The sequence below is a fragment of the Benincasa hispida genome, chromosome 9 (assembly GCF_009727055.1).
Source record: "Benincasa hispida cultivar B227 chromosome 9, ASM972705v1, whole genome shotgun sequence".
NCBI lineage: Eukaryota > Viridiplantae > Streptophyta > Magnoliopsida > Cucurbitales > Cucurbitaceae > Benincasa > Benincasa hispida.
Window position 1 is genome coordinate 47,524,080 of NC_052357.1, and position 26,904 is coordinate 47,550,983.

A 26,904-nucleotide genomic window follows, 5' to 3' on the forward strand; every position below is an offset into this window, starting at 1 on the left:
ATTTAACACCAATGAAACTAGAATTTACAAATTTTGTACATCAATTCAAACATCTCTTTTTATTATAATATAACTTTCGAAATACTAAAAAAAAAAAGTAAAAAGAAAAATTCTAAAGTAAATTATAAAAAACAACATTGATACTTCGAAATACATTTAGTTTAATTTCTACAAAATTTAGAACATATATATTTTTGTTTATTGGTGATAATAAAACCCATCCATTAATAGAAATATCAATAAAAATATCAATGAACATGTGACATATCTAGTTATGGTTTACTCAATAAATGGGAAAGCACGAGATAGCCAAGCATTGCATTTAAGAGGAAAAGAGAAAAGTCCTAAGCAATTGAAAATTCAAAAGATGAGATGGACAAGGATTGATACCCTATTTATTATTGCATAGACATTGACAATGATAAAGTTACAAAAGGCTTTAGCGTCAAGCTGAGAAGGAAAGTGACTCAGAATCTGCCCGCTAGCAGAAGCAAAGACTTTGAAGTTCAAAGAAAGTGACTAGCCATTTGCCAACAACTTACAAAAATAGCACAAAATGTTTGGCATTGAAATTTACCATTTGTGATGCATTCTTCAATTATTTCATTTTTGTGCATGTTCATTAGAGTTTCAATAACGTATGTTAATCATCAGTTGGTCAACATCATATGCAAAATCTATGCCAAAATCGAATGTTTTAGTCGGTTTTGCATCTATAAAACCAACAACTACATGTTATTATTTGGCATTTTTTATATATATATTCTAAATGTCTAAACCAACTTATGCACACCTTCACTTATCTCAAGAGACAATCCATCTAACCCTGCAATATTGGGATATCACGGAAACTAATAACATATTAAATCCTAGGTAAGTAGCCATCCTGAATTGAATCCATGACCACATATTAAATCCTAGGTAAGTAGCCATCCTGAATTGAATCCATGACCTCTTAGCCATTTATCAAGATAATGTCCCCTATCAGCAACTTCAAGTTATACCTACCAACCAACAACAATTCGACTGTTTTAGGGCGATCAATTCGACATTCAAACTTTTGTGCACCCCTATCATCCAACTTTGGATTATTTCTATTTAGTCTTGCATCTGACAAATCATGACATGCCCAATAATCTATCCATCTATCTTCCATATATCATGCCAATTTGGTGGAAATTTACCTACTAAACATATCACATCAATCAACTATTTGTTGATAGTGTTAATGATGTGGTCTAAATACTCGAAACAAAAGTATATTACATTGTCAAATGAAGGTACTGTGCAGTCAGATGAATCAAAAATACCAGTGAATTGAGAGGCAACTACTCTAATTTGATATAATATTGATCTATACAAATATAATTTTTTTAAAACAAAATCGAAAGGTTATAATTGTAACTAAACATGGACAGTCATAGCTATTCAGGAATACTCGGGAGGAGCTAAATGACACATAATCAAAACTTCATTGCCTGGCAGAACAATCTCTTTCTCCAAAAATGATGGAAAAAATAAGTTGCAAAATTTATGGGGGTTATTCAAATTGAGTGAGGAAAAAGGGAAAAATTACGTACTGCTCTTGCTTATCAAGAAGCTGCAACTAATGGAATGTAGAAGAAAATCGATGGAATCAATCTGAAGTTGCTTCTTGGCCTGCAGGAAGAAAGTTGGCTTGAGTTGATTCTAAACAATATTCTTTGTTTTTGTTTGACACAACAATTTCGATCAATTTTTTACACTATATGTTGATCTCAACGTTTCCATATTCGCCCCTGCTGCTTCTGTTCTTGAATCCGCCTGCATCGTTAATTAAGATGATTGATTCTTAAGTGAAATGAGGTATAGATCATTTAAAGTAATGTGATGTTAATCATTAAAATCATAAGATTGATGCTACAAAATTAATACAATGACAAAAAATCACTGATTTTTTTATTCTTTTTCTTTTTATTTTGGAAACATTTATGGAATGATCGGAACAAAGAGTGGAGTTAAGTATGTGGAGATGTTTCGCCGTTGGACTCACAGTATAAAGTGCTAATAAGTCATATAATTGATGTTTATTAGTCATGGATCTACAAACTCCTTGAACAATGCATGCCCTTAGTAAAAGAACTATCTATAGTAGGTGACATTTACGATTTGAACCATTCTCCATCGTGGTCCAGGTGGTCCATCACAAACTCTAATCAATAAAAACTAATTGGTTATTTCTCTTTCTTCTTTTAAGATAAGTTGACAAGCATACTAAAATGCCACTAAAATTAAAGAAAATAGTATACTCAGGTAAGTATGCTATAAAACAATAATCTAGACGAGTGGTACTCTCATGAATCACGTAAATCTATAAATGTCCAACAAACAATATAAATCACAAGTGACACTGAAACTATTTCCTTTGAAATACACTGCCTTTTGCTGATACTTCAAAAGCTTAAAGTGGAAAGAATTTGAACAATGGCAATCTCGAAGCAATCAATTATCAACTAAAAAGGTTGATTATCATTTTAGTCCTCCTAAATTTTCGTTTTAAACCATTTGGTCCCTTTTTTTATGGCCTCTTTACTTTTAACAAGAAAAATTTTTTTATGCATAGATGAAAAGGATGATAAACGTTCAAAGATACAACTTTCCGAAGAAAAAAAAAAGAAACCAACCAGAAAGATATTTGGTCCCAAAGCTTTCATTTATTTAATTTTTGGCCTTTTGGTCTCCAATGTGGATTATCTAATGCTAATGAAAAAGTTGAGACTAACGAGACACCATGCCAGCTTCAACGTAATGTCAGGTCAGTTTATTCTATTGATGAACTATAATTAATATCAGAAATTAAGTTATAATAAAAGCACATAGACTGAAATAAAAGAAAGGAAAAAGGAAAGACATGGACCTACATGCTGAAAATAACAGAGTAAACAAGCTAGAATTAATTCAAATTGAAAGAGACCAAGAGAGAATAAAAATGAAACAGTTGCAAAGGTTAGAGAGAGAGAGAGAATAGAGAATCACCTTTGATGCTCTTTAGAACGTCTTATAAATTCTGTTGGAATGTCACATCCTTTATATGATTCTAGTACTTGTCTGATGTCAGCTGGACTATTTCGTGCCACAACTGCATAATCAATTAAATGCTCATACGTTTTTGACAAGAAACCAAATTTGTGCTAACCAAACAAAATCATCCCTAGTAAAGAATTCTCATCATAATCATTGCAAGATCAGAATGCTTACATTCAAGAAATGGTATAAAATCAAGAAGAGCTGTATCATCTGTCTCGCACTTCCATGGCTTTATTGGAACAGAGTTTTCTGGTTGTAGACTACTATCAAATGCATGGCCACTCAAATAAAGAATCTTCCTGGGATCCCTGTTAAGCTTCGACAAGTCCTGTTTTTTTTATTTTTGGAAAATAAACAAAGAAAAGGTGCATTATACAAATGAATAAAATTCGAATGCATTACCTTACCGTATTAGTATATTGATGATATACTAATGCATTACCTTACCGTATTAGTATTCGAATGCATTACCTTACCGTATTAGTATTCGAATACATTACCTTACCGTATTAGTATATTGATCGCCCTTTTTTCAATTTATAATTTTTCATCTTTTTCATCCAAAGGAATTACAAGAAAGTTCTCTGACGTGCAAGGAAAATATAATTTAAATGACTGTAATACAGTGTTAGGTACTAGATAATTAATATGGAGTTAGGGCTATAAGGGTAATTAGATAAAGAGTCAATTTCTAATAGTCAGTTACTGAAGGTGGTTATAAATAGGAGGGTGGGTGTGGGGGCAGGTTACTTTGTAGAATGATCTAGGGCTTGAGCGAGTACACTCAAGAGGGAGTATCCAAGTTTCTTAATACTCGTATTTCTTCCTAATATTTCAATGTATTAAAATCTTGTTCTTGTTGGGAAGTATCCCAACAATAATGTAGATGAGCAAAACTTTGGAGGGAAATTTCTAATGATACAGAGGTATCGTACTCCCTTTGTTCACACTACAACTTTGCCTACATAAATTATATTTAAAGGTAGTAGATCCTACCTCATTTTCGGAAGATACTGATGTGGCAATCAATTAATGGGAGTAGTACCCGTACTATCAAACTTGGGTGTAATCAGGACCCAACTTTTGCAGCCCAGCCACATGGCTCAATTTTATGTTGCCACGTGGCAAGCCCCCCCCCCATTCTGCTCTTTTTAATATATACATACCATTTTTTCAGTTTTTTTTCCCTTCATCTTTTCATTCATTTTCTTTGCCTTACTTCTCCGTTTGAGGAATAAAGTTCTCTTCTTTTTTATCTTTGACAATATCAATTTCATTATTAATTTTATGAAATTTAATTTCTTTTCTCATATACACTAGTCCATTTACTTTCAATTAATCAATTGAAAGTTGTGACTTAAAATAACAGTGTGAAAACGCGTTTCATGACCTAGCTAACAGAAATTTCATAATCAATTTCATCTTTTATTTTATAATTTGTACATATCTTTTTATTTTTCTTTTCTCATCCACACAAAACAGGAAAATAAATGAGAAGATAAAAGAGAGGGAAAAAAACAGATAAAAGAAAAAGTGAAAAAGTGAAAAAGAAAAAAGGAAAAAAAAATGAAAAACTGAAAAATATTATCCTAAAGACTCCCATGAATGCAAAATTGTAAGATCCAAATATCTAGAAAAGAATTTATCGGAGAATAAAAAATGCTCTCATCCATAACATACTCTGTAATGCTTTCCATTCTCATACTTCGTAGCTGCTCTTGACAACCTATATCGTATGCAATGCTTGGGATCCAACCTATCAATGACTGGATCAACATACTGCAACAGCAAAACAAAATAAATAGATCTTTCTTGTGATTAAGATTTATAAACGTGGCATTCAAGTTTAAGATGAAAAGAGAATATAAACTACCATATTGGATTGATCAGAGTATATAACAATTTCATAAAATTGGGCAAGATGTTCCAAGAAAGCATCAACTCCAGGTCTTTTGAACGTCTGCCAGCCTCTTTCTCGCTTTATAAGCAAAAAGAATACGTTGTTACAACCAATGAAAAGATACCTAGACAAGTCTATGTTATCATCAAGTACAAGCATAAAAGATAAACATCTTAAATAAAATTATTCAAGAAGAGTTTATTGATAAAAATCAAAAAGAGATTTCAATGAAATGAAAAAAAAATGAAACTCATAGGAAAAAGCTAGTCAAATGCTTACTTTTATGGAAAGAGAAAATGCAATTCAACAAATTCACTAATAAAAATAACATGATTTTAGCTAAGAAAATGGCTCACGGAGAAGAAAGTAGATATGATCAAAAAGGAAGACATAAAGAAAAGGCCAAAACCGCAACCCAAGCCAGTCATAAAGATAAAAACAAAAAATTATGAGGGCATCAAGAAACCTTATGTTCAATATTAGGCTTACCGTCCAATCAGAGTACACTAGCGTCTCATTTAGATCTAGAACAAGCGTAAACACGTGTCGTTCCATGGGATGCAAATCTGGAAGAAGCATTTCCGCATTGGGTTCAGTATAACCCTACAATGAGCAAGGAACTTATGGTCAGAGATAAGTGACTCTACCGAGGCTGATAAACATCCAATATGTATGTTAAATTGAAACATCGTACGCACTTTAACTTGTTCTTCAATTGTCTTCCTCAAATTCAAGTAAACATCAACGAGTTTTGCAGGTACTGCAACAAAAGGTTCTTTTTGTCAACTAATTATACTACGAGTTACAGTTTCCATATAGTAAGCATAAAATAGTAAATAGCACCATTTACAATATATTTGCAACTCTTTACTTTGTCAAGTCAGATGTGCAGCATTTGAAAATGTGCATACGTGCAAAAGCATCAAAGGAACCTTGGTGAAGGCAAGACCTTCTCCATCAAGCATAACCTAAGCATGCACTACCAGGCACAGCAGCTGAGGCATCGAAGCACACATTTTGAATTTCCTTCCTTAGAAGATAAAATTTAGGGCTCACGATTATAAAATTTAACAGAGAAAGAGAGAGATGATCTTTGGCCTCTCATTGTGCTCTCCAGTCGAACAAGCAGCAGACTGTAGTGCAACCCCCAACCCCAAAAAAAAAAAAAACAAAAACAAAACAAATTCTTTAATTGCCTTCCCCAAACCATAAATCCTCATCTTGAGACTCTAACCTCACTTGTTTTCTACAGTGTGAATCTATGAAGCACGGACACTTTATATTAGAAGTGGTATCAGTGTCGGACACGAATTCGTCCAGACAGGCTGGGGACACGCCAACTTATGTGTCCTTTGTTTTTTTTTAATTTTGGACACGTTGGGACATGGTGAAGAATCTTCATGGACACGCCGAACAGAAAAATTAAAGAGGAAATGGTTTGAAATTGGGCCCAAATTAAAAGTCCAATACCTTTCTTTTTTAAAGAACATAAGAAGACCATAAAATCTAAATTCTGAATTAAATAGAATATAAACCTTTCAACTCCACGTCTCCTCTCCACCTCCCTCCCTGTCGTGCACCTCACAGAAAACAGCAGTCCAAACGTCACAACCCATTTGATTCAACCTTCTCAGTCTCGGGTTTTCTCACCGGAGCAGAAGGTGCCGCCGACGCCACCTGATTGACGCCGTTCCGTGCTCGCCGGCCACCACTGCTTGCTCAACGTGGTCGTTGCTCATCAGTTCTTCTTCCAAGTATGTATTATTATTTTATTTTACATTTTTACCCACCAATGCCGCTGCTTATCAGTAAATTAGTAATCAACTTTCAAGTTTCAACTTCAAGGATGTATTATTATTTTTAAATGTTGGACATACATTGATTTGTACATCTCCAAACTATAATGGTTAGACAGTTGACATGTTATGCTTTTTTTAGCGGAAGACATTTAATATTTTATGTTAAATTTACATATATTATAAAAAACAATAATAAAAAAATAGTGTATCCACAACGTGTCCATATCCTAGTATCTTAGAAATTGACGTATCGTCATGTCCTGTCATATCCATGTCTGTGTCCATGCTTCATAGGTGTGAATAAGTTCCAAAGAGTTATCGTGCTCAAGTAGCCGGTAGGTAGCCGGTAGGGTTTTCAAGTTCATTTTAGTTATCTTATTTAGTTTCCAATTGGAAAAATTTTCTATAATCACTTATAGCTGTTGGGGTTTCCCCTAATTCCATTCATCAATGGAATACTTCTCATCTAAAAAGTTATCCAAAATCAAACCGTAAATGGTCTTCATCATAAGATTTACATCATGCAAAGAGCAAGCATTTGAATTGGAAAGGTCAATAAGAAAAAAAGGTTTGTTCTTCTACCTGTCATTATTGTGGAGTAGAGCATGGCCTGAACTTTCTGCAAAAGAAAAATAATGATGAAAAGTCATGCTTTGCACCACAAAATAAATGAAGCAGGATAAAGAGAGACGGGGAAGAAATATACACGTCTTAAATCACCCGATTGACCCAAAAACTTAATTTGATAGATGAAGGTAAATTTAATACCATATAATCTAACCGTCCCCTGCAAGGGTTTGAACACAAGACCTCTCCTAGACCACCTGCTCTGATACCATCTTAAATCACTAATTGACTCATAAGCTTAAGCTGATGGGTGAGGGTAGATTTAATATAATATCACCTAAGAGTAAGCATGCAACCTCGTTTGACACAAACAACTCAAAATAATTTCAACCACAAGTCAGTGAATGTGAATCTAGTGATTTGGAGTTGCACTATCCCCAAAAATCCCATAAACGGGCACTTATTAGTCCCCTAATGTTGTTACAAATTCGATCATGCTGGAGTGGGGTACATTGGAAAGAAAAAGAGTTAATTCGATAAAGAAAACAACTGAGATAGAAAAGAATTTGAATTTGGCTCATCGTCACACTTACATCAACCCCAGAGACATCGTCCGTGGCAGTATGGCTAGCAGATCGACGGAGAGCTTTTGCCTTCTCCTCAATTTCATCATAACTATAGGCTGAAAAACAAATCACCACGTCGTAAGTCCAATACACTCATGAAATTAAATCAGATAAAAACCAAATCAAATACCATCATGCTAAACAAGAGATAAGGAGTTAAAAAGAGGAAGGAAAAAAGTACCATAGCTGGCGTAACCAGCAACCGCAGTTGCACCTGTGAGAGCACCAATCAAACTATACTTGAGGAAATTCAAGGGCTTACTAGAGGAAGAAGAAGTGGTAGTAGGAGTAGTGGGTTGAGCATCAGGTGGAATCTGATCGGAGACGAGCTTCTGAGATGCATTGAGGGCATCTTTGGAAGGAGTGGAAGCGAGTTCGGAGCTCATAAGACGGCCATGGCGATTCTTCAGCAGGGAAATGAATCGGGATCGAAACAGAGGGGACATTCCGGAAGATTAGGGTTTAGATCAATTTTGTGTTCTAAATCTTTTTTCTGGTTTTGTCAAGTTTGAAAGTAGGGTTTTGGGAAAGAGAGAAGAGGACTACTTTGAAGTTGGAGGGGCTGTTTGGAAGTCGGTGTATGGTATACTCGATGAGGGTCTGGAAGCTGCTGTTTGGCTGCATACTTTCTTTTCGGAGGCAGTTTTTTATTTTTTAAAAAACAAAAGACACCAAGAAAAATCATTTTTTACCTAAACATTTAGGTCCATTTGATAAATTATGTCTTATGTTTTCGAATTTCTTGAGTTAGTTAATATGATTTGATTGTAGTCTATATTTAAAAAATAATTATTTTTAGATTTATGATCTAAACGGTATAAATTCTGAAAACAATTTCTTATGTTTTCGGTACATCCAGATTTTGAATTCAAAATTTTAAAATGTAGAATTATATTAAAAATGATAAAAACAATAACAATTATACTATTTCATGTTATAAACTCAATTATTATTTTTTTAATTTAAAATATTCTAATATATATAATATATTAATTAATAAAATAATAATTATACAAAACTTTGAATTCAAAATCTTGATGTACTAAAGTCAAATGGATTCTCCACATCACATATTATCAATATTATCAAATGGACGTCAAGACTGCCTTTCTTAATGGTAATCTTGAAGAGACCATCTATATGACTCAACCAGAGGGGTTCATAGTTGCAGATCAAGAGAAAAGAGTTTGCAAGCTTAATAGGTCTATTTATGGACTGCAACAAACATCTAGATCTTGGAACATCAGATTTGACACTGCGGTCAAATCGTTTGGCTTTGATCAGAACATTGATGAGCTTTGTGTATACAAAAAGATCATCAACAGCTCAGTAGCTTTCTTGATACCGTATGTGGATGATATCCTACTCATTGGGAATGATGTAGGGTATCTGACTGATATTAAGAAATGGCTAGCTGCCCAGTTCCAAATGAAAGATTTGGGTGAGGCACAATACGTTATAGGGATCCAGATTATTCGGGATCATAAGAACAAACGATTAGCCCTGTCTCAGGCACCATACATTGATCAAATGTTGATCAGGATGCATGATTCCTATTGGGGGTTTATTACCCTTCAGGTATGGAATTATTTTGTCTAAGGATCAATGTCCTAAGACACCTCAAGAGGTTGAGGAAATGAGACAGTTTCCCTATACTTCAGCTGTAGGAAGCTTGATGTATGCAATGTTGTGTACCAGACCGAACATTTTCTATGCAGTAGGGATTGTCAGTCGGTATCAATCCAATCCAAGATTTGATCACTAGACGGCGGTCAAGACGATCCTCAAGTATCTTCGGAGAACGAAGGACTACATGCTCGTGTATGAAGATAAGGATTTAATCCTTATATGATACACGGACTTTGACTTTCAGACCAATAGATATTCTCGCAAATCGACATCGGGTCAGTTTTCACTCTGAATGAAGGGGCTGTAGTTTGGTGAAGCATCAAGCAAGAATGTATCGTATACTCCACTATGGAAGTCGAATATGTAGCCGCTTGTGAAACAGCTAAGTAGACTATTTGGCTGAGGAAATTTCTTTCCAATTTGGAAGTTGTTCCAAATATGGATTTACTTATCACTCTGTATTGTGATAACAGCGGGGCAGTGACAAATTCAAAGGAGCCTTAGGGTCATCGTCAGAGTAAGCATATAAAGCGAAAATACCACTTAATCAGAGAGATTATGTATCGCGGTGATGTGATAGTCACAATGATCACATCGGAGCACAACTTTGTTGATCCCTTTACAAATGCCCTCACAGCTAAAGTGTTCGAGGGTCACTTGGAGAGACTGGGTCTGCGGGACATGCGGCATCTTGTTTAGGGTAAGTGGGAGATGATATTGGGGTATTCCCTAGTTTATTGTATATTGTACATATTTTATATTGTATTGTACATTAGTCTCCTGAGGTATTAGAACAAGTGGGGGATTGTTGGGATTGGTATCTTAATTCTTCCGAAGTCTCATTGTTTGTAATGATAAACATTGTTTTATGAATAAAATAATTGTTATTTCATTTTGGCATTTACTCATATCCAATAAACAAAACTCCATGGTTATCGTATGTAAACTTAAATATGTATATGAGATATACAAGTGGATTCATGCCTTAAGTGATAACCTAAACTGATATGAGTAAATGCCAGATAAAATAACTCTTATTTTATTCATAACAATGTATATATATAACAAACTACAAGACTCCAGGAGAATTTCCTTCTGAATTCACTAAAGGTGGTGCTTTCTTTCAGGGTTCACCAGAGCTTGGTTTCCTTCGATATTCATTAGAGGTGGTGTTTTCCTTCGAAATTCACCAGAGGTTGTGTTTCTTTCGAGATTCACTAAAGGTGGTGTCTCATTCAAGGTTCACCAGAGGTTGTGGGTCCTACGGGATTTATTAGAGGTAGTGGGTATATTTAACTACAGTAGGATGAAATTCAGATATTCATATATATATATGTGTGTGTGTGTCCCATGGGGATTGAGTATTTTTTTATACTCACCATTTCTCATGTTTATGTTTCAGGTAAGGATAGGGACGCACCGATGAATAACAAAAGGAATCCATGAACGAGCCACTGGGGACCAGGTTTAATGTTTCCGCTCATGTTTTAAGAGTTTTTTTTTTTTTTTTTTTTATGTTTTTAACTTTTGGTCTTGACATTTGAAACTTATCGTTCAAGATTTTTTTTCAGCCTTATTTATTTTCATTTATGACTTATGGGTACCCTATCATTTGATTTTAATATTTGAATTTAATGAAGATCTTTTAAGTTACCTTGTTTATTTAGCATTTATTTCACTATAAAAAGGATGTCATTTTAACTTCTATACATACATGCGTTTAGTAACGGCCTAGCTTGAGTCCTAGGAAGTCGGGTTATTACAGTTGGTATCAGAGCCCATGTTTTGGGTTATGTAGATTGACTTACTATGTAAGTCCTGATTGTCCCTATGGCCCATGAACGGATTCCTCGTCATCGCCAGGTATGTCTTACCAATTAAAAGTTTTATGGTAGTTGTGCATTAAAATATTTGTTTAGCTTAAATGCACTAGTTATATTCTAATATTAGGTCAGTGACTCGTTAGAAGTTATTATAAGCAGATTATTCAGGTACAACGCTACAAAAGGAGAAAAAAAATTATGAGGTCACTTGGCACTAGTTTATTTCATGGAAATTCTGTTAGAAATAAACAAATATATACCCCAGTTCAGAGATCTTAAAGGTTGATGAAACTATGTAGAGTTATGACAATGTAGGAATAAAGGTATTTAAATGTTTAAGCCAAGGAATGAAATTGTCTAGATAAGAATTCATTAAGGACTAGTGTTATGTTTTTTTATTGAGTAGTGCAATTGGTGTTAATATAAATAAATTCCTTCACAGGCCACGTACTCAAGTATAAGGTTAAAAGTTGTTTTATGGATAAGAAGGAGAAAAAGAAAAGACTATAGATTTATTAAAGGTTCCGAGATATTAAAACCAAATATTTTAAGAGGAATTTTGGAAAGGATTAATAAGTCATAATCATTTTGATAGTACTACGACTCGATGGACTAGGTAAAGTATGTGTAGTGATATGAAGGATTCTTTTGGAATATCTAGCTAAGTGGATGTCATTAAAGGAAACCAAAATAGTTGGACATGAGTTTAGACTTGGGGGGGGGGGGGGGATAAAGCAAAGTGTTATTTGTTTGGGTTGAGTACCTAGATTAATTTAATCCATAGCCTTATTGTGATGAGGAGATCAAAGTTGGACAAAATTGAACAAACGAAAGTCTTTTGGAGTTTAAAAGCTTGAAAATTGGTAAAGGAGAATTCTACCAGATGAAAATCCTTATGAGAGAGATAAGACTTATGGAGGTGTTAAGTAAAATATACTTTAGTAAAGAGATTATGTTCCACTTGGGAAGTGGAGAAAAAAAGTATCCAAGAAAGTTTACTCTTTTGGAAAAAGAAAGAAATTTAATGTGTTCAAAACTCCTAGTTAAGTATGGTTTGGAGGCATAATATGAGGGGCTACAAGGAATTTGTTTTAGTGTAAAAGAAAAATATCTCATTATCATATAGAATTTTAGGAGAATATGAGTTGGATGAAAAGATAACTTACATAAGTGATCGGTATAGAACTTTGTTTTAACACAAGAATCTGGTATCGAAATAAAAGGTTGAGAAGGGATAAGCTAAAATGGAGTTACTGATAACAATAGATGTTCAAGAACTATTGATATGGTATGTTGAGGCTTTATTAGTTAAGAAGTAAACCATTGAGAGCATTAGTAAGATTTAAGGGATTTTGACGTAGCGTGCAAGTTCGAAACATGAATTAGTAAGACTGTCAATTTGATTGAAAAAGGAAATTAATCCAGCTCGAGGTAGACAAAAGTGGTATATGCATAGAAGTAAGTAAGTTAGATCTTCTAATATCACTATTAGCATAAGGGATAGACTGGTAATAAAGTTAAGTTGATAACAAGAAGTTGCTATAGGTGGGCTTGGAGTAGTACATGATAGTATGTTTTCCCTTGCACGGGCAATGAATTAACTAGCTCTAAGGAGTACGAGTAATTCAAGCTATGACTTATGAATCAATGAGGTTTTATCGTAAAAACTAACTTTATGGGTCAATTACGGTTATTACGAGGTTATGGAAATGTGTTATCAATTGATTGATGCTTTAACATCCAGGGATTTTAAAAACTCATTTTTCAGAGGGAATTTTAGACACATCCGCAACAGGGTCTAAGTAAGGATATGTGATTGTTTTAAGGCTAAAGAATAATATGAGGATTGGCTCAAGCAGGTTTTATAGCCCATGACAGTATAGGGCCTCATGATGAGTTTCTCATGAATGTTAGACTTAATTAGATAGAGTTATTCTCATACATGTAGACCCTAAGAAAGACGTCACAGTCGGCGCTTCTAGAGTAAAAGCAGTTTTCATTTGACCATATTTGTTCTAGTATGTATCTTCAGATGACGCATTATATAGCATGCCCAATTTCTCCACTACACATATGAAGTTTTCCCTATGACAGAATGATAAGCTAAGATATATGTTTTAGTGGATAAGACTTTCTTAAGCTCACGACAATTTTCATAGTTTTCAACTTGAACATGTTAAAGTATTTTTGGTTTTCAACATCTTAAGTTTCATAGTTATATATGGAATGAGTTGTCACACCTCTTTTGATACTAGTTTCAGCTATGTCAAACAACGACCTTCGTTTTACATCTAGTTTTTGGAAGAGTCTCTAGTTAGCATTGGGTACTTTATTGGATTTTAGTACAACTTTTCACCCACAGATTGATGGTTTGGTCAGAAATAATGTTTGAATCAAACATTGGAGGATATGTTGTGCACTTGTGTGTTAGAGTTTTCAGGGAGTTGACATTCTCACCTGCATTTGATGGAATTCACATAATAACAGTTATCCGACTACCATTGGCATGTCGCCATTTGAAGTCCTCTATAGAAAGAGTTGCAGATCTCTTGTGTTTTGGAATGAGGTATAAGAGAGGAACTTGCTAGGACCTGCTAGTGCAAGCCACGAATGAGACAATACAGAAGATCAGAGCTCGTAGTAAACAACTTAGAGTAGACAGAAAAACTACGCCGACGTGAGACATAAGGACTTGGAATTTGAGACTGGTGATAAAGTGTTCTTAAAGGTGGCACCTAGGAAGGGTGTTCTGAAGTTTGGAAGGAAAGAGAAGCTGAGCCCGAGGTTCATTGGACCTTTCGAGGTCTTAGAGGGAATTGGTCTCGTAGCTTATCGATTGGCATTGCCTCCATCACTTTCTTCAGTTCATAATGTTTTCCATGTTTCGATGCTGAGAAAGTATGTGACAAATTCATCCTATTTAGTTGACTTTGAGCCATTGTAGTTGAATGACAACCTGAGCTACGAGGAGAAGCCTGTAGAAATTCTCGCCAGAGAGGTAAAGACATTGCACAGAAGGGAGATAGGATTTGTGAAAGTTTTGTGGCAGAATCATTAGTTCAAGGACGCTACCTAGGAGCGAGAGGATGAGATGATGGCCCATTATCCAGAGCTTTTTCAGGAATGAACTTTCAAGGACGAAAGTTCTTTAAGAAGGGAATAATGTAACATCTTGAAATCTTGTTTGTAATGTAATTTCAATATTTTGTAATATTCGAGATCATTTTTGAATTTTGAAAATTTAATTGGATTGCTAAGATTCAATTACTGAGAAAGTGATGTTTCAATTTATTTGTTTAATTAGAGAGAAATTGTGGGAATTGAACTTTATGTCACACAGATTTAATTTGAAATTAATGTCAATAATTAATTTCATTTTGGAAGGGAGTTATGTCACACAAATTTAATTTGAAATTAATGTCAAGAATTAATTTCACTTTGGAAGGGGTTATGTCACGCAAATTTAATTTGAAATTAATGTCAATAATTAATTTCATTTTGGAAGGGATTATGTCACACAAATTTAATTTGAAATTAATGTCAATAATCAATTTCATTGTGAAAGGGGGTTAGTTAAATTCTTTGTGAATTGAAAATTTTAAAGAATAAAGAGATTAAAAGTTGGAAGCAGGGTCTGATTGAAGGAAGATTTTGGAGATTGGAAACTTAAGGGTGGTTGTTACTCAGGCTTCGTTGGGGAATTAAATTCAAAGATTGATTATTGAAAACTGCCGCTTGGATCGATATCTGAATCTAGTATCGAGATAAGTAATCTTACTACTGGAACTGCCCACATGTCAGGCAATGTAGTTATGATTTACTGAGGATTTGATGATGATTTGATGTTTATGTATGCCTTGCTGATATGAGGATTTAAAAGACTAGATGCGTATAGAGATATTCGAATGCTAGCATGATTTGAGTATATTATTGTTCTATGAGTTTCTATTTGATCTAAGGATGATGAGATATATATGTATATTATGAGACTAGGATGACGATATATGTTATAAAACCATGATGATGGGATGTATATGTATATTATAGAACCATGTTATGATACTTGTGATGTTGAGATCGTGATAGTGTCCTCACTTATTAGTTAGATGTCCATTAGAGGTTGTGTTTCCTTCTGGATTCACTAGAGGTGGTGCTTTCCTTCGGGATTCACCAGAGGTTGTGTTTCCTTCGAGATTCACTAGAGGTGGTGTTTTCCTTCGGAATTCACCAGAGATTGTGTTTCCTTTGAGATTCATTAGAGGTGGTGTCTCCTTCAAGATTCATTAGAGGTTGTAGGTCCTACAGGACTTACTAGAGGTAGTGGGTATACTTAACTACAGTAGGATGAAATTCAGATATTCATATATATATTTGTGTGTGTCCCATGGGGACTAAGGGCATGCTTACGTCCCAGTAGAGATGGGCATCTAGAGGACATAGATGCCTAGCATGATCCCAGTAACGAGGTTACTTACTGAGTATTTTTTTATACTCACCCTTTCTCACGTTTATGTTTCAGGTAAGGGTAGGGACGCACAGACAAATAATAAGAGGAATCCATGAACGAGCCACTGAGGACCAAATTTAATGCTTCTGCTCATGCTTTAAGAGTTCGTTTTATATTTTTAACTTTCGGTCTTGACATTTGAAACTTATCGTTCGAGATTTATTTTCAGCCTTATTTATTTCCATTTACGACTTATGGGTACCCTATCATTTGATTTTAATATTTGAATTTAACGAAGATCTTGTAAGTTACCTTATTTATTTAACATGTATTTCACTATAAAAATGATGTCGTTTTAATTTCTATACATGCATGCGTTTAGTAACGACCTAATTTGAGTCATAGAAAGTCGGGTCGTTACACCCCTATGCATCTAGGGACTTAAAAAAAAAAGTTAATTTTGTTTGTTTGTTTATCATCATTACTTTTATATTAAAAAAAAGCTAATGTGCATGGCAACAGCCGTATATATAACAAGACAGAATGTTCTGAAAACCAAACGCATCGAAGAAAAATGGAGGGAAACCGAGGAAGCTTGGAGAGAATTGACATTCTGAGAAAAATCAAAGGTCATAGTTCCATTGAAGTTTCTCATTCTCGTACTCATTCCAAATGCTTTTTCTTCGTCGCTGCTATTTTCTTTCCGCTTCTCAATTCAACGTTTTGCAGAGCTAACAAGATCTATGATCGTCGAACTGAGCAATGGAAGCTCCAAGATGATCGCCATCGATCGTTTCAAAAGTTACTGCACCAATTCCCTTGAAAACTGGTTCGTAATTTTGTGTTTATGTATATTTTTCATCCAATATTGATTTCTTTTGATTCTTAGAAGTTGTAACCAAATAATGTTCATGATCTACAATGTTTCTAAGTGATTTACTCGACTATGAACATTCATTTCCCAATTCGTATGACAATTTTCGATGATTTCCTATTCGTTATTTACCATCAGGTCTCCTGGATCGTATCGGAGGCCAAATCAATCGTCGCTAACAAAATCCTGCAACAAATAAGTGTTAGTTCAGATGCGAATTTATCACTAGAATTTGAAGCAAAGAGTTGCATAGTTTAGCCATGATTTGTCATTTTTGAAAGTTACTGCTCTATCTTAATTCTTAACTCAAATGCATTTATGACCTAGTTTTCAGATATTCTTTTCGTTTTTAGACATAATATTTTTTATTTTTCAATAAAATATAGTTTTCGAATGTGAAGAGGCCAGTATCTTGGAATTGGACTTGTGTTTTGAAAACAATATGTCGTACCGAAAGAGATGTTAGGACGATTATGGCTATTTTTGTATGCAGTTGTTGTAGGTTCAATTTATCTGAAGGGAAGGAGATTCTAACACTTCAAAGGGAAAGCCATGTCCGCAGACTAGGTGATTTAGTTATGCCGATGAATGATACTACAAAATCATAATCTGTATAGAATATAGCGTACGCTTGTGACTTATTTGATGTTATTTTGCTCTATCAGATGTCTTGCTTAGAGTTCTACTCATTATTCAGCAGCTTCTGCGAGAAAATAGACATAGCTCAAAGAGAGATATATATTATATGCATCCCTCTGTATTTACAGGTCAAGCTAACCCACCGTTTTGTTCTAAGATATAACATCTTTCAACGATTAATTAGCAGTCCAGTTCAGAAGAATCGAATTTCAACACATCCTTCAAATTTATGTTTTCAGCAAGTTTGTGGCAGGAGATTTTCTGAGCATTTCCTTGTTTTGCTGGTAAGACAGAAGTCAGAGTTTAATGACATTGGCTTCATAGTATAATGACGAATATTTTGCAGATCAATCAGTCGTTGACCGGGCAATCAATGATATCTGCATTCTTTTGCAATGTAGCCGGCATAATCTGAATGTGGTTGGTGCTGCACTTCATTTTACTTTGTTTCCAATTTATGTTTCTTCTTTGCCTCCATGATTATATAATACGGTTCATGTGGGATCTAATATCAGTATACTATTTACGGTTGGCTGTGTGTCACAAAATAAGATTCTTTGAAAGAATAGATTATAATCTTCAAGATCAATTGCAGTTTTCTTTAAATCCTATAGTTTATGTCTGGAAGCTGCTTCTGATGATCACTTCAACTTGTGTCCTCTTGACAGGTTTCTGTTGGTAATGGGTAAGTATCAGGAAAGCATATGCTCAGTTCAGATAAGAAGAATATAGTGCTGAATGCTGTTTGCTTTCTTGACATAACCCTTTACAAGCAGTCTGTATTACACAACTATTTGTTTTGTGGGTTGATACCCATGTCAGGCTTTTCTATACCATTAGATTCTATTACAGAACAATCTCCTCTTAGTACTGCAATCTGTTTTCAGTGAGGAAGAAAATTAAGAACTGAATCTCGATAGTCACTTTTATAGGTTGGTGATGGGTTGGTTGAGGTTCTCAGAAGCTGGCTGGAGATTTGATTGCATAAAGAAGCCTAACAGTGTAAACATTATTGTTCTTCATAATACAATTGCTTCTTTAATCACTCTCAGCGGTAACTGATTTGGATGTATGCACCTCAATCACTTACAGGCCCACTTTATTCCTGTTCAAGTTGAAGAAGTCACAGGTATGCTGATATTGGATTGTTGAAATTAGGGTTTTGCGCTCTAGGGACAATTTTGTCTTTTTCTTTGTACTCTAGGGTTTTCCTGTTATCTATTTAAGCTGTTGGTCTACTGTATTCCATTGTATCAGTTTCTAATAATAATTCCCTTATCCCGTGGTTTTTCTCCCTAATTAGGGTTTTCCACGTAAATTCTTAGTGTGCCTTTTCTTTTCCTTACTCTATTTTTCATCATGGTATCAGAGCATGGAGACGAAACCCTGGCCACCATTGAGGAAAATCCAACAGGAGAATCCTAAACCAATAACCCAGATATAACCACTGTTATCCAAAAAGCCATTGATAGATACTTCCAAACCCTTCTTCCCCGCTTCCGTGAAGACCAGCCACTGCCGCCCGTTCCCGTTGAGCCAGCTGCCTCCTTCGAAGACCCAACCACCAGCCGCAAAACCCACTGGAGTTTTGTCTGACTGCTACCCTTTCGAACCAGTCGCGCACGGATGAAGGAAGCCTTCCGGTTCAGACGTGCACAGATGAGGTCGACCATCGACCAGCCGTGCGAAACCGGTCCGACCGGTCCCATACGCTGCCGATCGATGCTGTGGAGCACCGATCTGTTATACCCAGGGCCGACTGGACCAGATCCGCGATGCCCAAGCTCCGATCTGCTATACCCGACGCCGATTGGTCCAGATCTGTGATGCTTGGCGCCGATCAGTCAAGTTTCCGTCCTTTGGGAGTGCCGCCGGACTTCTCCTCTCTGATCGGAGCCTCATCCCAATTTTTGTCGCACCAAAGGACAGATGGAAGAGGTATGGGTACTTTCCAGCCAAGTATGAGCAACTGAATGGGGCAGTTTTTGCCGATTATGGATGAGTTTGGAGGGGGCGAGTCTTCATCATACCACCAGGACCAAGGAAATATAATCCAAGATCAAGTTACCCAGTTGCAGTTGCAGATTAAACAACAGAACGAGATGTTTCAACAGCAGTTTGCTGCTATTAGGGAAGCCATGGGATCGAAATCCAAGATCCAATCCGATCTAAATCCATACCCTGAAAACTCGGTAACTTCGTTCCCTACTTACTCAAATTTATGTTCTGGAACTATAGGCAATTCTTCTGGAATTATTATAAGGGAAAAATTGAATGGTGATAATTCCTTCTCTAAAGATCAGTGCTGGAAACTCCACGGCCGACCGCCTAATGGTAAGAAACGACAGCCAAGTCGGGCTCTCGTAGGTGAATCTGTTACTGAAGATACTCAGACTCAGAACAAGGAAACTACTTAGAACACTACTACAGTGGGTGTAAGTGCAATCGCCCATACAGGTACTTTTCAATCTTTTGGTCTTGTGAGTATAACTGGTAATAAACCGTGGATATTAGACTCAGGAGCCACAGATCATCTCACTGGTTCTTCGGATCAATTTTTATCTTATCAACCTGGTGCTGGAAATGAAAGAATCAGAATTGTAGATGGGTCCTTTGCTCTTGTTGCTGGAAAAGGACGAGTGTCACCCTTTGTCGGCTTAATACTCCAAGATGTGTTGCATGTGCCAAAAGTGTCTTACAATCTGTTATCTATTAGTAAACTAACAAGAGATTTGAAGTGTTGTGTTAATTTCTCACCTAATGATGTTTTTCAGGATCTAACCTCAGGGAGGACGATTGGCACTGCCCGGCATGACAGGGGACTCTATTTCCTTACTGAAAAAGCTTCCTTTAGGCTATGTGATAGGACTAGTTTGTTTTCTTCTCATTTTTCCATTTCTGAAACTGATTATATGTTGTGGCATTATCGTCTTGGCCATCCTAATTTCCTGAACTATTTGTTTCTTCATCTTTTTCGCAATATTAATATTTCTAAATTGAAATGTGATGTGTGTGTCCAGGCAAAACAACCTCGTGTTTCTTTCTCTTCTCAGCCCTATAAGCCCTCTTAATCGTTTACTCTATTCCATAATGATTCTGGGGTCCTTCACCAGTCACTACCTAACTGGGAAGCGTGGGTTTTGTAACCTTTATTGACGATCATACTCGTCTAACCTGGGTTTTCCTTCTGACAGATAAATCAAAAGTCACTTCAGTTTTCCCAACAATTTTACAATTCCATAAAAACCCAGTTCAACGTTAAAATCGCTATTCTCAGAAGTGATAATGGTCGAGAATACCTTAGTAACACCTTATGAGAATTCCTTATTTCCAAAGGGGTTGTCCATCAGAGTTCCTGTGCGTACACTTCTCAACAAAATGGATGGCCGAACGGAAAAAACCGTCACTTGTCGAAGTTGCCTGCTCTCTTATGTTGTCAACCTCTCTTCCTTCTTATTTGTGGGGTGATGCTATCTTGACAGCAGCCCATCTAATAACCGCATGCCATCCCGAGTCCTAAAATTCCAAACCCCATTAGACTTTTCAAAGAGTCTTACCCAAACTCCAGACTTCTTTCTGATTTACCCCTTCGTATCTTTGGCTGTGTGGTGTTCGTCCATATACAACGGCCTAACCGTACCAAGTTTACCCCTCGGGCACAAAAATGGGTTTTGTAGGGTACCTCTACATCAGCGTGGGTACAAGTGTTATCACCCTCCTTCCAGAAAATACTTTGTCTCTATGGATGTGACCTTCGAAGATCATCCATTTTTTCCCAATGGTTCTCTTTCAGGGGGTGCATTCCAGTGAAGAAACCAATTGGGGTCCCAGCCGTTCTGCCTTACATGAACCGGAACCCATCCTTGATGTCAGTGTCAATACCAATGCACCTATCCTCCCAACTGAATAAGTCCCTTGGATCACATACTATAGAAAGAATCTCAAGAAGGAAATAGCGCAACCTGTTATCTCTCCGACTCCAGTTCATGAGTCTGAACAGAGATCAGTTCCAGGTACTAGTAGTCCTATCCCTGATCATGATAATAAATGTGATAACACTGATGCTTATGTTGAAAATGTTAAGATAATGCCAGCAAGGATGTGATTGAGGCTGATGATGGTGCAGAAACAGATGAGTGTGTGACTCTTGAGGACATGGTAGAACTTGGAAAAGAAGCTTCTCTTATTCCTGTTGGAAAAAATGTTGAGAGTGAGAAAATAACAGAATCAGAGGGAGAATGCAGTATGTCAGAAGAAAATAAAGATAGAGATGAATCCCTTGATCTTCCGATTGCCCTGAGGAAAGGTACGAGATCATGTACTAAATATCCGTTGCAAAGTTACTTGTCCTATAGTAATTTATCTCCTGAGTTCAAGGCCCTCACTACAAGCCTAGACACAGTGGTGATACCAAACAGTATACACACAGCATTAGAAAGTCCTAAATGGAAAGCAGCAGTTATGGAAGAAATGAAAGCTCTCGAGAAAAATCATACATGGGATCAAGTCAATCTTCCAAATGGTCATAAAGCAATCGGATGTAAATGGGTATTCACAATAAAGTATAAGCCCGATGGAACTGTTGACAGATACAAAGCAAGATTAGTGGCCAGAGGTTTTACTCAGATGTTTGGGGTTGATTATTCAGAGACCTTTTCGCCAGTTGCAAAGCTAAATACAGTTCGGGTCCTCCTTTCTATTGCAGTTAATAAGGATTGGCCCCTTCACCAGCTTGATGTGAAGAATGCTTTTCTCAATGGAGAACTGGAGGAAGAAGTCTATATGAGTCCTCCCCCAGGATTTGAGAAACAGTTTGATCATCGAGTTTGCAGATTGAGAAAGTCCTTATATGGGCTAAAACAGTCACTAAGAGCTTGGTTTGGCAGATTTACTATGTTTGTAAAGTCTCAAGGACATAAACAGGGTCATTCTGATCATATTCTGTTTACTAAAAGGTCTGTATCTAGGAAAATCGCAGTTTTGATTGTTTATGTTGATGACATTGTTATTTCAGGTGATGATACTCAGAGATTGACCGATTGAAGGCAAAGATGGCTGAGGAATTCGAGATCAAGGACCTTGGAAAACTAAGATACTTCCTCGGAATGGAAGTAGCTCGATCAAGAGAAGGAATTTCAGTTTCCCAATGGAAGTATACTCTGGACCTACTCAAGGAAACAGGTATGACGGGGTGCAAACCAGTTGATACCCCTATAGAAGCCAGTGCAAAGTTAAGCAATATGAGTAAAAGTGTTCCAGTGAGCAAAGAAAGATATCAGCGACTTGTTGATAAATTAATATATCTTTCTCATACTAGACCCGACATCTCTTATGCAGCAAGTATGGTAAATCAGTTCATGCAGTCACCATACGAAGAACACATGAGGGCAGTAGAGCGCATTTTGAGATATCTGAAAACTTCTCCAGGGAAAGGCTTGATGTTCAGGAAAACTGAAAAACCATGTGAAGCAAAAAACAAGGTGTTGTTGCCAGAAGCAGTGCTGAGGCAGAATACAGGGCCATGAGTCTGAGAATCTGTGAAGAGATCTGGCTTGAAAAAGTCTTGAAAGACCTTGATCAAGAGCATACCAGTCCAATAAAACTCTACTGTGATAATAAAGCAGCAATAAGCATAGCAAACAATCCTGTTCAATATGATAGAACAAAGCATGTGGAGATTGACCGACACTTTATCAAGGAAAGACTCGATAGTGACAACATTTGTGTTCCTTATATTCCATCTAATCAACAAATTGCAGATGTCCTAACAAAAGGGCTTTCCAGACAGTTGTTTGACGCTTGTGTGAGCAAGTTAGGACTTACTGATATCTACGCCCCAACTTGAGGGGGAGTGTTGAAATTAGGGTTTTGCACTCTAGAGGCAATTTTGTCTTTTTCATTGTACCCTAGGGTTTCCCAGTTATCTATTTAAGCTGTTGGTCTACTGTATTCCATTGTATCATTTTCTAATAATAGTTCCCTTATCCCGTGGTTTTTTTCCCTAATTAGGGTTTTCCACGTAAATTCTTGGTGTGCTTTTTCTTTTCCCTACTCTATTTTTCATCAGATATATAACTTGCCATCTGTTAGGCTAGAGCTTAAATTAGACACTTGGAATGATATCTTTAAATTACATTGTTCTTATCGTATTCCTTTCCTCCATTTTCTGATTCTGCTTGCTTTATGACCTTTTTTTTTTTTTTTTTTTTAATATGCAGATATTGCTAGTCCTGCGGATTACATACTCGTTGTTGAGAAAGAATCAGGTGAAGGTTATAGTGATAAAAGCTGGTTTCACGGTTCAAGGAAGCTCAATTTTAATCAGTTTAAGCATATGGTTTCATTTTTTGAATGTGCAGTTTTTCAGCGTTTGGCAAATGATCGGTTCTGCAGCAAAAACCGGTGCATTGTAATCACGGTGAGCATGTCTCAGGTCCAGCAACTTGAAATTTCTCATATTTAAATGCTATCTTCTTCTTCTTTTTTTTTTTTTTTTCATTTTTAGGGACGTGGATATCCAGATGTTCCCACTAGAAGGTAAAGAAATTATGGTCATAAAACATGCTAATCTCATTTTACTATTGATGATGTGAGTAATGGAAATATGCACACATGGATTGATCAGGTTTTTGCGGCTTCTCGTTGATGTTTTGGCCTTGCCTGCATTTTGTTTGGTAGATTGTGATCCATATGGTTTTGACATTCTGACAACATATCGATTCGGTTCTATGGTTAGGCTCCTCAATTGAACAATTATCTTAATTCTTTATCTACTAAATTATATGTAATGAGAACTGTGGACTAACCAGTTGCATTGTGTGTGAAACAATGAGAGCATGAGAAGTGTGAGTCAAGGATAATTTCGTGCATGTTCGAGATTATTTTCGAAATTGTTAAAATAATTTGTCTTTTCAAAATCACTTTGAAACACTCATTTAATCACGCAAAATTAACTTAATATTTAATTTTATACTTTTAAATGCAACTTTTATATCATCAAAATTGATTTTAAATGGTTAAAAGTATGTTTAAGAGTAATTTAAAAATGACAAAAGTGATTTTAACAATTTCAGAATCACTTCCAATCATGCTCATTCATTTCCATTTTAGTGTTCTTGACCCATTTACCTTTTCACAAGCAAATGGCCTACGATGCGAAGTATCTCAGAATCCCACAACTACACTGGCTTGGAGCTTTTGCTTCAGATTCTGAGAAATACAATCTACCAGAACAATGTCTCATCCCATTGACTTTGGAGGGTGAGGGATCTCGTGCATACACTCACGCACATGCACACTGCATTTTCAAATGTCATTTTCTGTATTTCTGACCTTTTGAAGGTCTTGTTTAACCTATTAGACACGAGGAGAACTGAAGCTTTGTTAAAGAGATGCTACTTGCGGAGAGAGGTACCACATTGGAGGTAAACTTCTACTATAACTGCTCTAGTTTTCTTTTATTCTTGTTTCATGCATTGCCATTTTCTACAAAGAGTACTTGGTGATCCCTTAGGTTGGAGTTGGACTCAATGCTGCAAAGAGGTGTGAAATTTGAGATAGAAGCATTATCTGTGCACAATATTTCCTTTTTGTCAGAGAAGTATTTACCATCCAAAATAGAAAGTGAACTAACTGGTAAATTCTAGGTGATTGTTAGACCCATACACTCTTCCAACATTAGTAGTACTTTTACCCAGATCATGGATCTTTCATGCGAATGATTAGGTTTAAGTCAAAGATGGTGAAACTGAATGGAGTTCTTCTGATGTACACTGTTAGAGTAGGACAAATTCCTCGAATTTTTCCAGCAATTAGGGGAAGCTTGAATTCATAAATTGATGGGCAATTTTCTTTGAAGGGTGTAAGTAGACATATGACAAAAGAGATTAAAATGATCAAAACCAACAAAACTGATCATTCAAATCCATCTGAATCGAAATGTTTGGCCTTTTTTTCCCAGATATTATAGTTCATATCAAATTATAAGTTTAGTCTGAGCATTCAAGTTAGTGTTTAAAAAGTTAGAGTCCCGTTTGATAACCATTTTGTTTTATGTATTTTAAAATTAAGTCTATGGACACTACTAACAGCTCCAAATTTCTTTCTTTGTTATCTACTTTTCATAAAAACCAAACTAAATTTTGGGAATTAAAAAAGTAACTTTCAAAAAGTTATTTATGTTTTTGGAATTTGGCTTAAAATTCAACCATTGAACTTAAGAAAGTTGCAAATCATTGTAAGAAATATTGATGAAATAGGCTTTATTGTAAAAAAAAAAAAAAAATGGTTATCAAACAAGGCTTACATGTTTAATAAGTTTATGAACTTTCAATTGTATGTCTAGGAGGTCTCTTGACTTAAAAAAATGTCTAATAAGTTATGAACTTTTACTTTTGTGTCTAATAAGATTTGATATATTTGAAAATTTTTAAAAGCAAACCATCTATTCGACATAAAATTATATTTTGTATCTTATGTGATCTTAAATTTACCTTTTTGTGTCTATTTGGTCGGTGATTTTTTTAAAATATTGAATAATAGATGACGCATAATTGTAAACTCATGGATGTAAATACAAAATTGAAAGTCTAAGCACATGTTAGACATTTTTTAAAGTTTAAAGACATTAGACATAAAACTGTTAATATACATATTAGACATGGTTTAAAGTTCGATAATTCGTGGATCAAATTGAGTGAATTATTTTTATAAGTATAATGATTTATTTTTTATGTATATAGTTCAACAGGTGGGGGATTTGAACTTCCGGTTGAATGTCTTAATTTTCCTTTTGTTTAACTTTTGGTTTGTTTTTTCAGTTTGGCCTTCCACCATCTGGTACATTAGTTATTAGCATTATACAAAGTTTTTATACTCTTCACATTTAGAAGTGAAATTGATATTTCTTCTATGAAAGAAAAAGAAGTAAAATTGATATGGTATTCATTGAATAAAAAAACAAAGAATGGTGATTTTTACTGAATATGATGGAAATTCATGGCGATTTACTTTTTATAGTTCTTATTTCTCATTTGTTAACAACGCTTTCAAAGTTGTATTGAAAATTTGGAAACAACAAAATCAAGTTTATTCTTTTGCTGCTTATATTTCCAGTTTTTTATTCAAACCCCCCCCCCCCCCCCCCCCCCCCCCCCCCCCCCCCCCCCCCCCCCCCCAAAAAAAAAAAAAAGAAGTTATTTATCGTTTTTAACTTCTACAATGAAGAATAAATATCTAAAAATAAATAAACATAATTTTTTTTTATTTAATTTTAAAATTTCACTTTAGTTGCAAGAATGACAATATATATATATGGGTAATTGTTTTTAAATGACAAAATTGCTAAAAATATTTTAAAATATAGTAAAATGTTATTATTTATCGGTAATAAATAGTGATAGATACTTTACAGACATCTATCACTGTCTATCTGTTTACGAATTCGACAAGTAAAGAATATAGAAAATGTAAAGAATAGAGAAGATTGATACACAGATTTACGTGGTTCACTAACATTGTGTTAAATACATCCAT

General features: G+C 35.4%; 2 protein-coding genes across 5 annotated transcripts; one reads left to right on the forward strand and one right to left on the reverse strand.

The window, feature by feature from the left end:
• Positions 1-761: 761 nt before the first annotated feature.
• On the reverse strand, positions 762-8,628 carry LOC120085600 (mitochondrial import inner membrane translocase subunit TIM50). Its single transcript, XM_039041667.1, has 10 exons — positions 8,140-8,628; positions 7,926-8,014; positions 7,348-7,384; positions 5,665-5,726; positions 5,456-5,569; positions 4,940-5,044; positions 4,747-4,845; positions 3,238-3,394; positions 3,016-3,118; positions 762-1,803 (listed from the first exon to the last, which is right to left on the reverse strand). The coding sequence occupies exons 1-10, from the start codon at positions 8,402-8,404 to the stop codon at positions 1,758-1,760; spliced, it is 1,077 nt and encodes a 358-aa protein (XP_038897595.1). The 5' UTR covers positions 8,405-8,628; the 3' UTR covers positions 762-1,757.
• Positions 8,629-11,014: 2,386 nt separating this feature from the next.
• LOC120087025 (meiotic recombination protein SPO11-1) lies at positions 11,015-25,608 on the forward strand. Of its 4 annotated transcripts, none has more exons than XM_039043867.1 (17): positions 11,015-11,052; positions 16,380-16,486; positions 16,587-16,686; positions 17,225-17,298; positions 17,397-17,498; positions 17,717-17,790; positions 18,039-18,055; positions 18,303-18,372; positions 18,463-18,499; positions 23,589-23,636; positions 23,730-23,788; positions 23,876-23,907; positions 23,996-24,101; positions 24,510-24,630; positions 24,731-24,794; positions 24,884-24,912; positions 25,017-25,608. In XM_039043867.1, the coding sequence occupies exons 1-17, from the start codon at positions 11,030-11,032 to the stop codon at positions 25,025-25,027; spliced, it is 1,074 nt and encodes a 357-aa protein (XP_038899795.1). In that variant the 5' UTR covers positions 11,015-11,029; the 3' UTR covers positions 25,028-25,608. The 4 variants fall into 4 exon arrangements, with proteins under 4 accessions (XP_038899795.1, XP_038899798.1, XP_038899796.1 ...); XM_039043870.1 differs by lacking the exon at positions 11,015-11,052 and adding exons at positions 16,870-16,932; positions 17,610-17,654 and having other exon boundaries at positions 16,445-16,486; positions 17,695-17,790; positions 24,884-25,601; XM_039043868.1 differs by lacking the exon at positions 11,015-11,052 and adding an exon at positions 16,870-16,932 and having other exon boundaries at positions 16,445-16,486; positions 17,397-17,654; positions 17,695-17,790; positions 24,884-25,601.
• Positions 25,609-26,904: the final 1,296 nt, after the last annotated feature.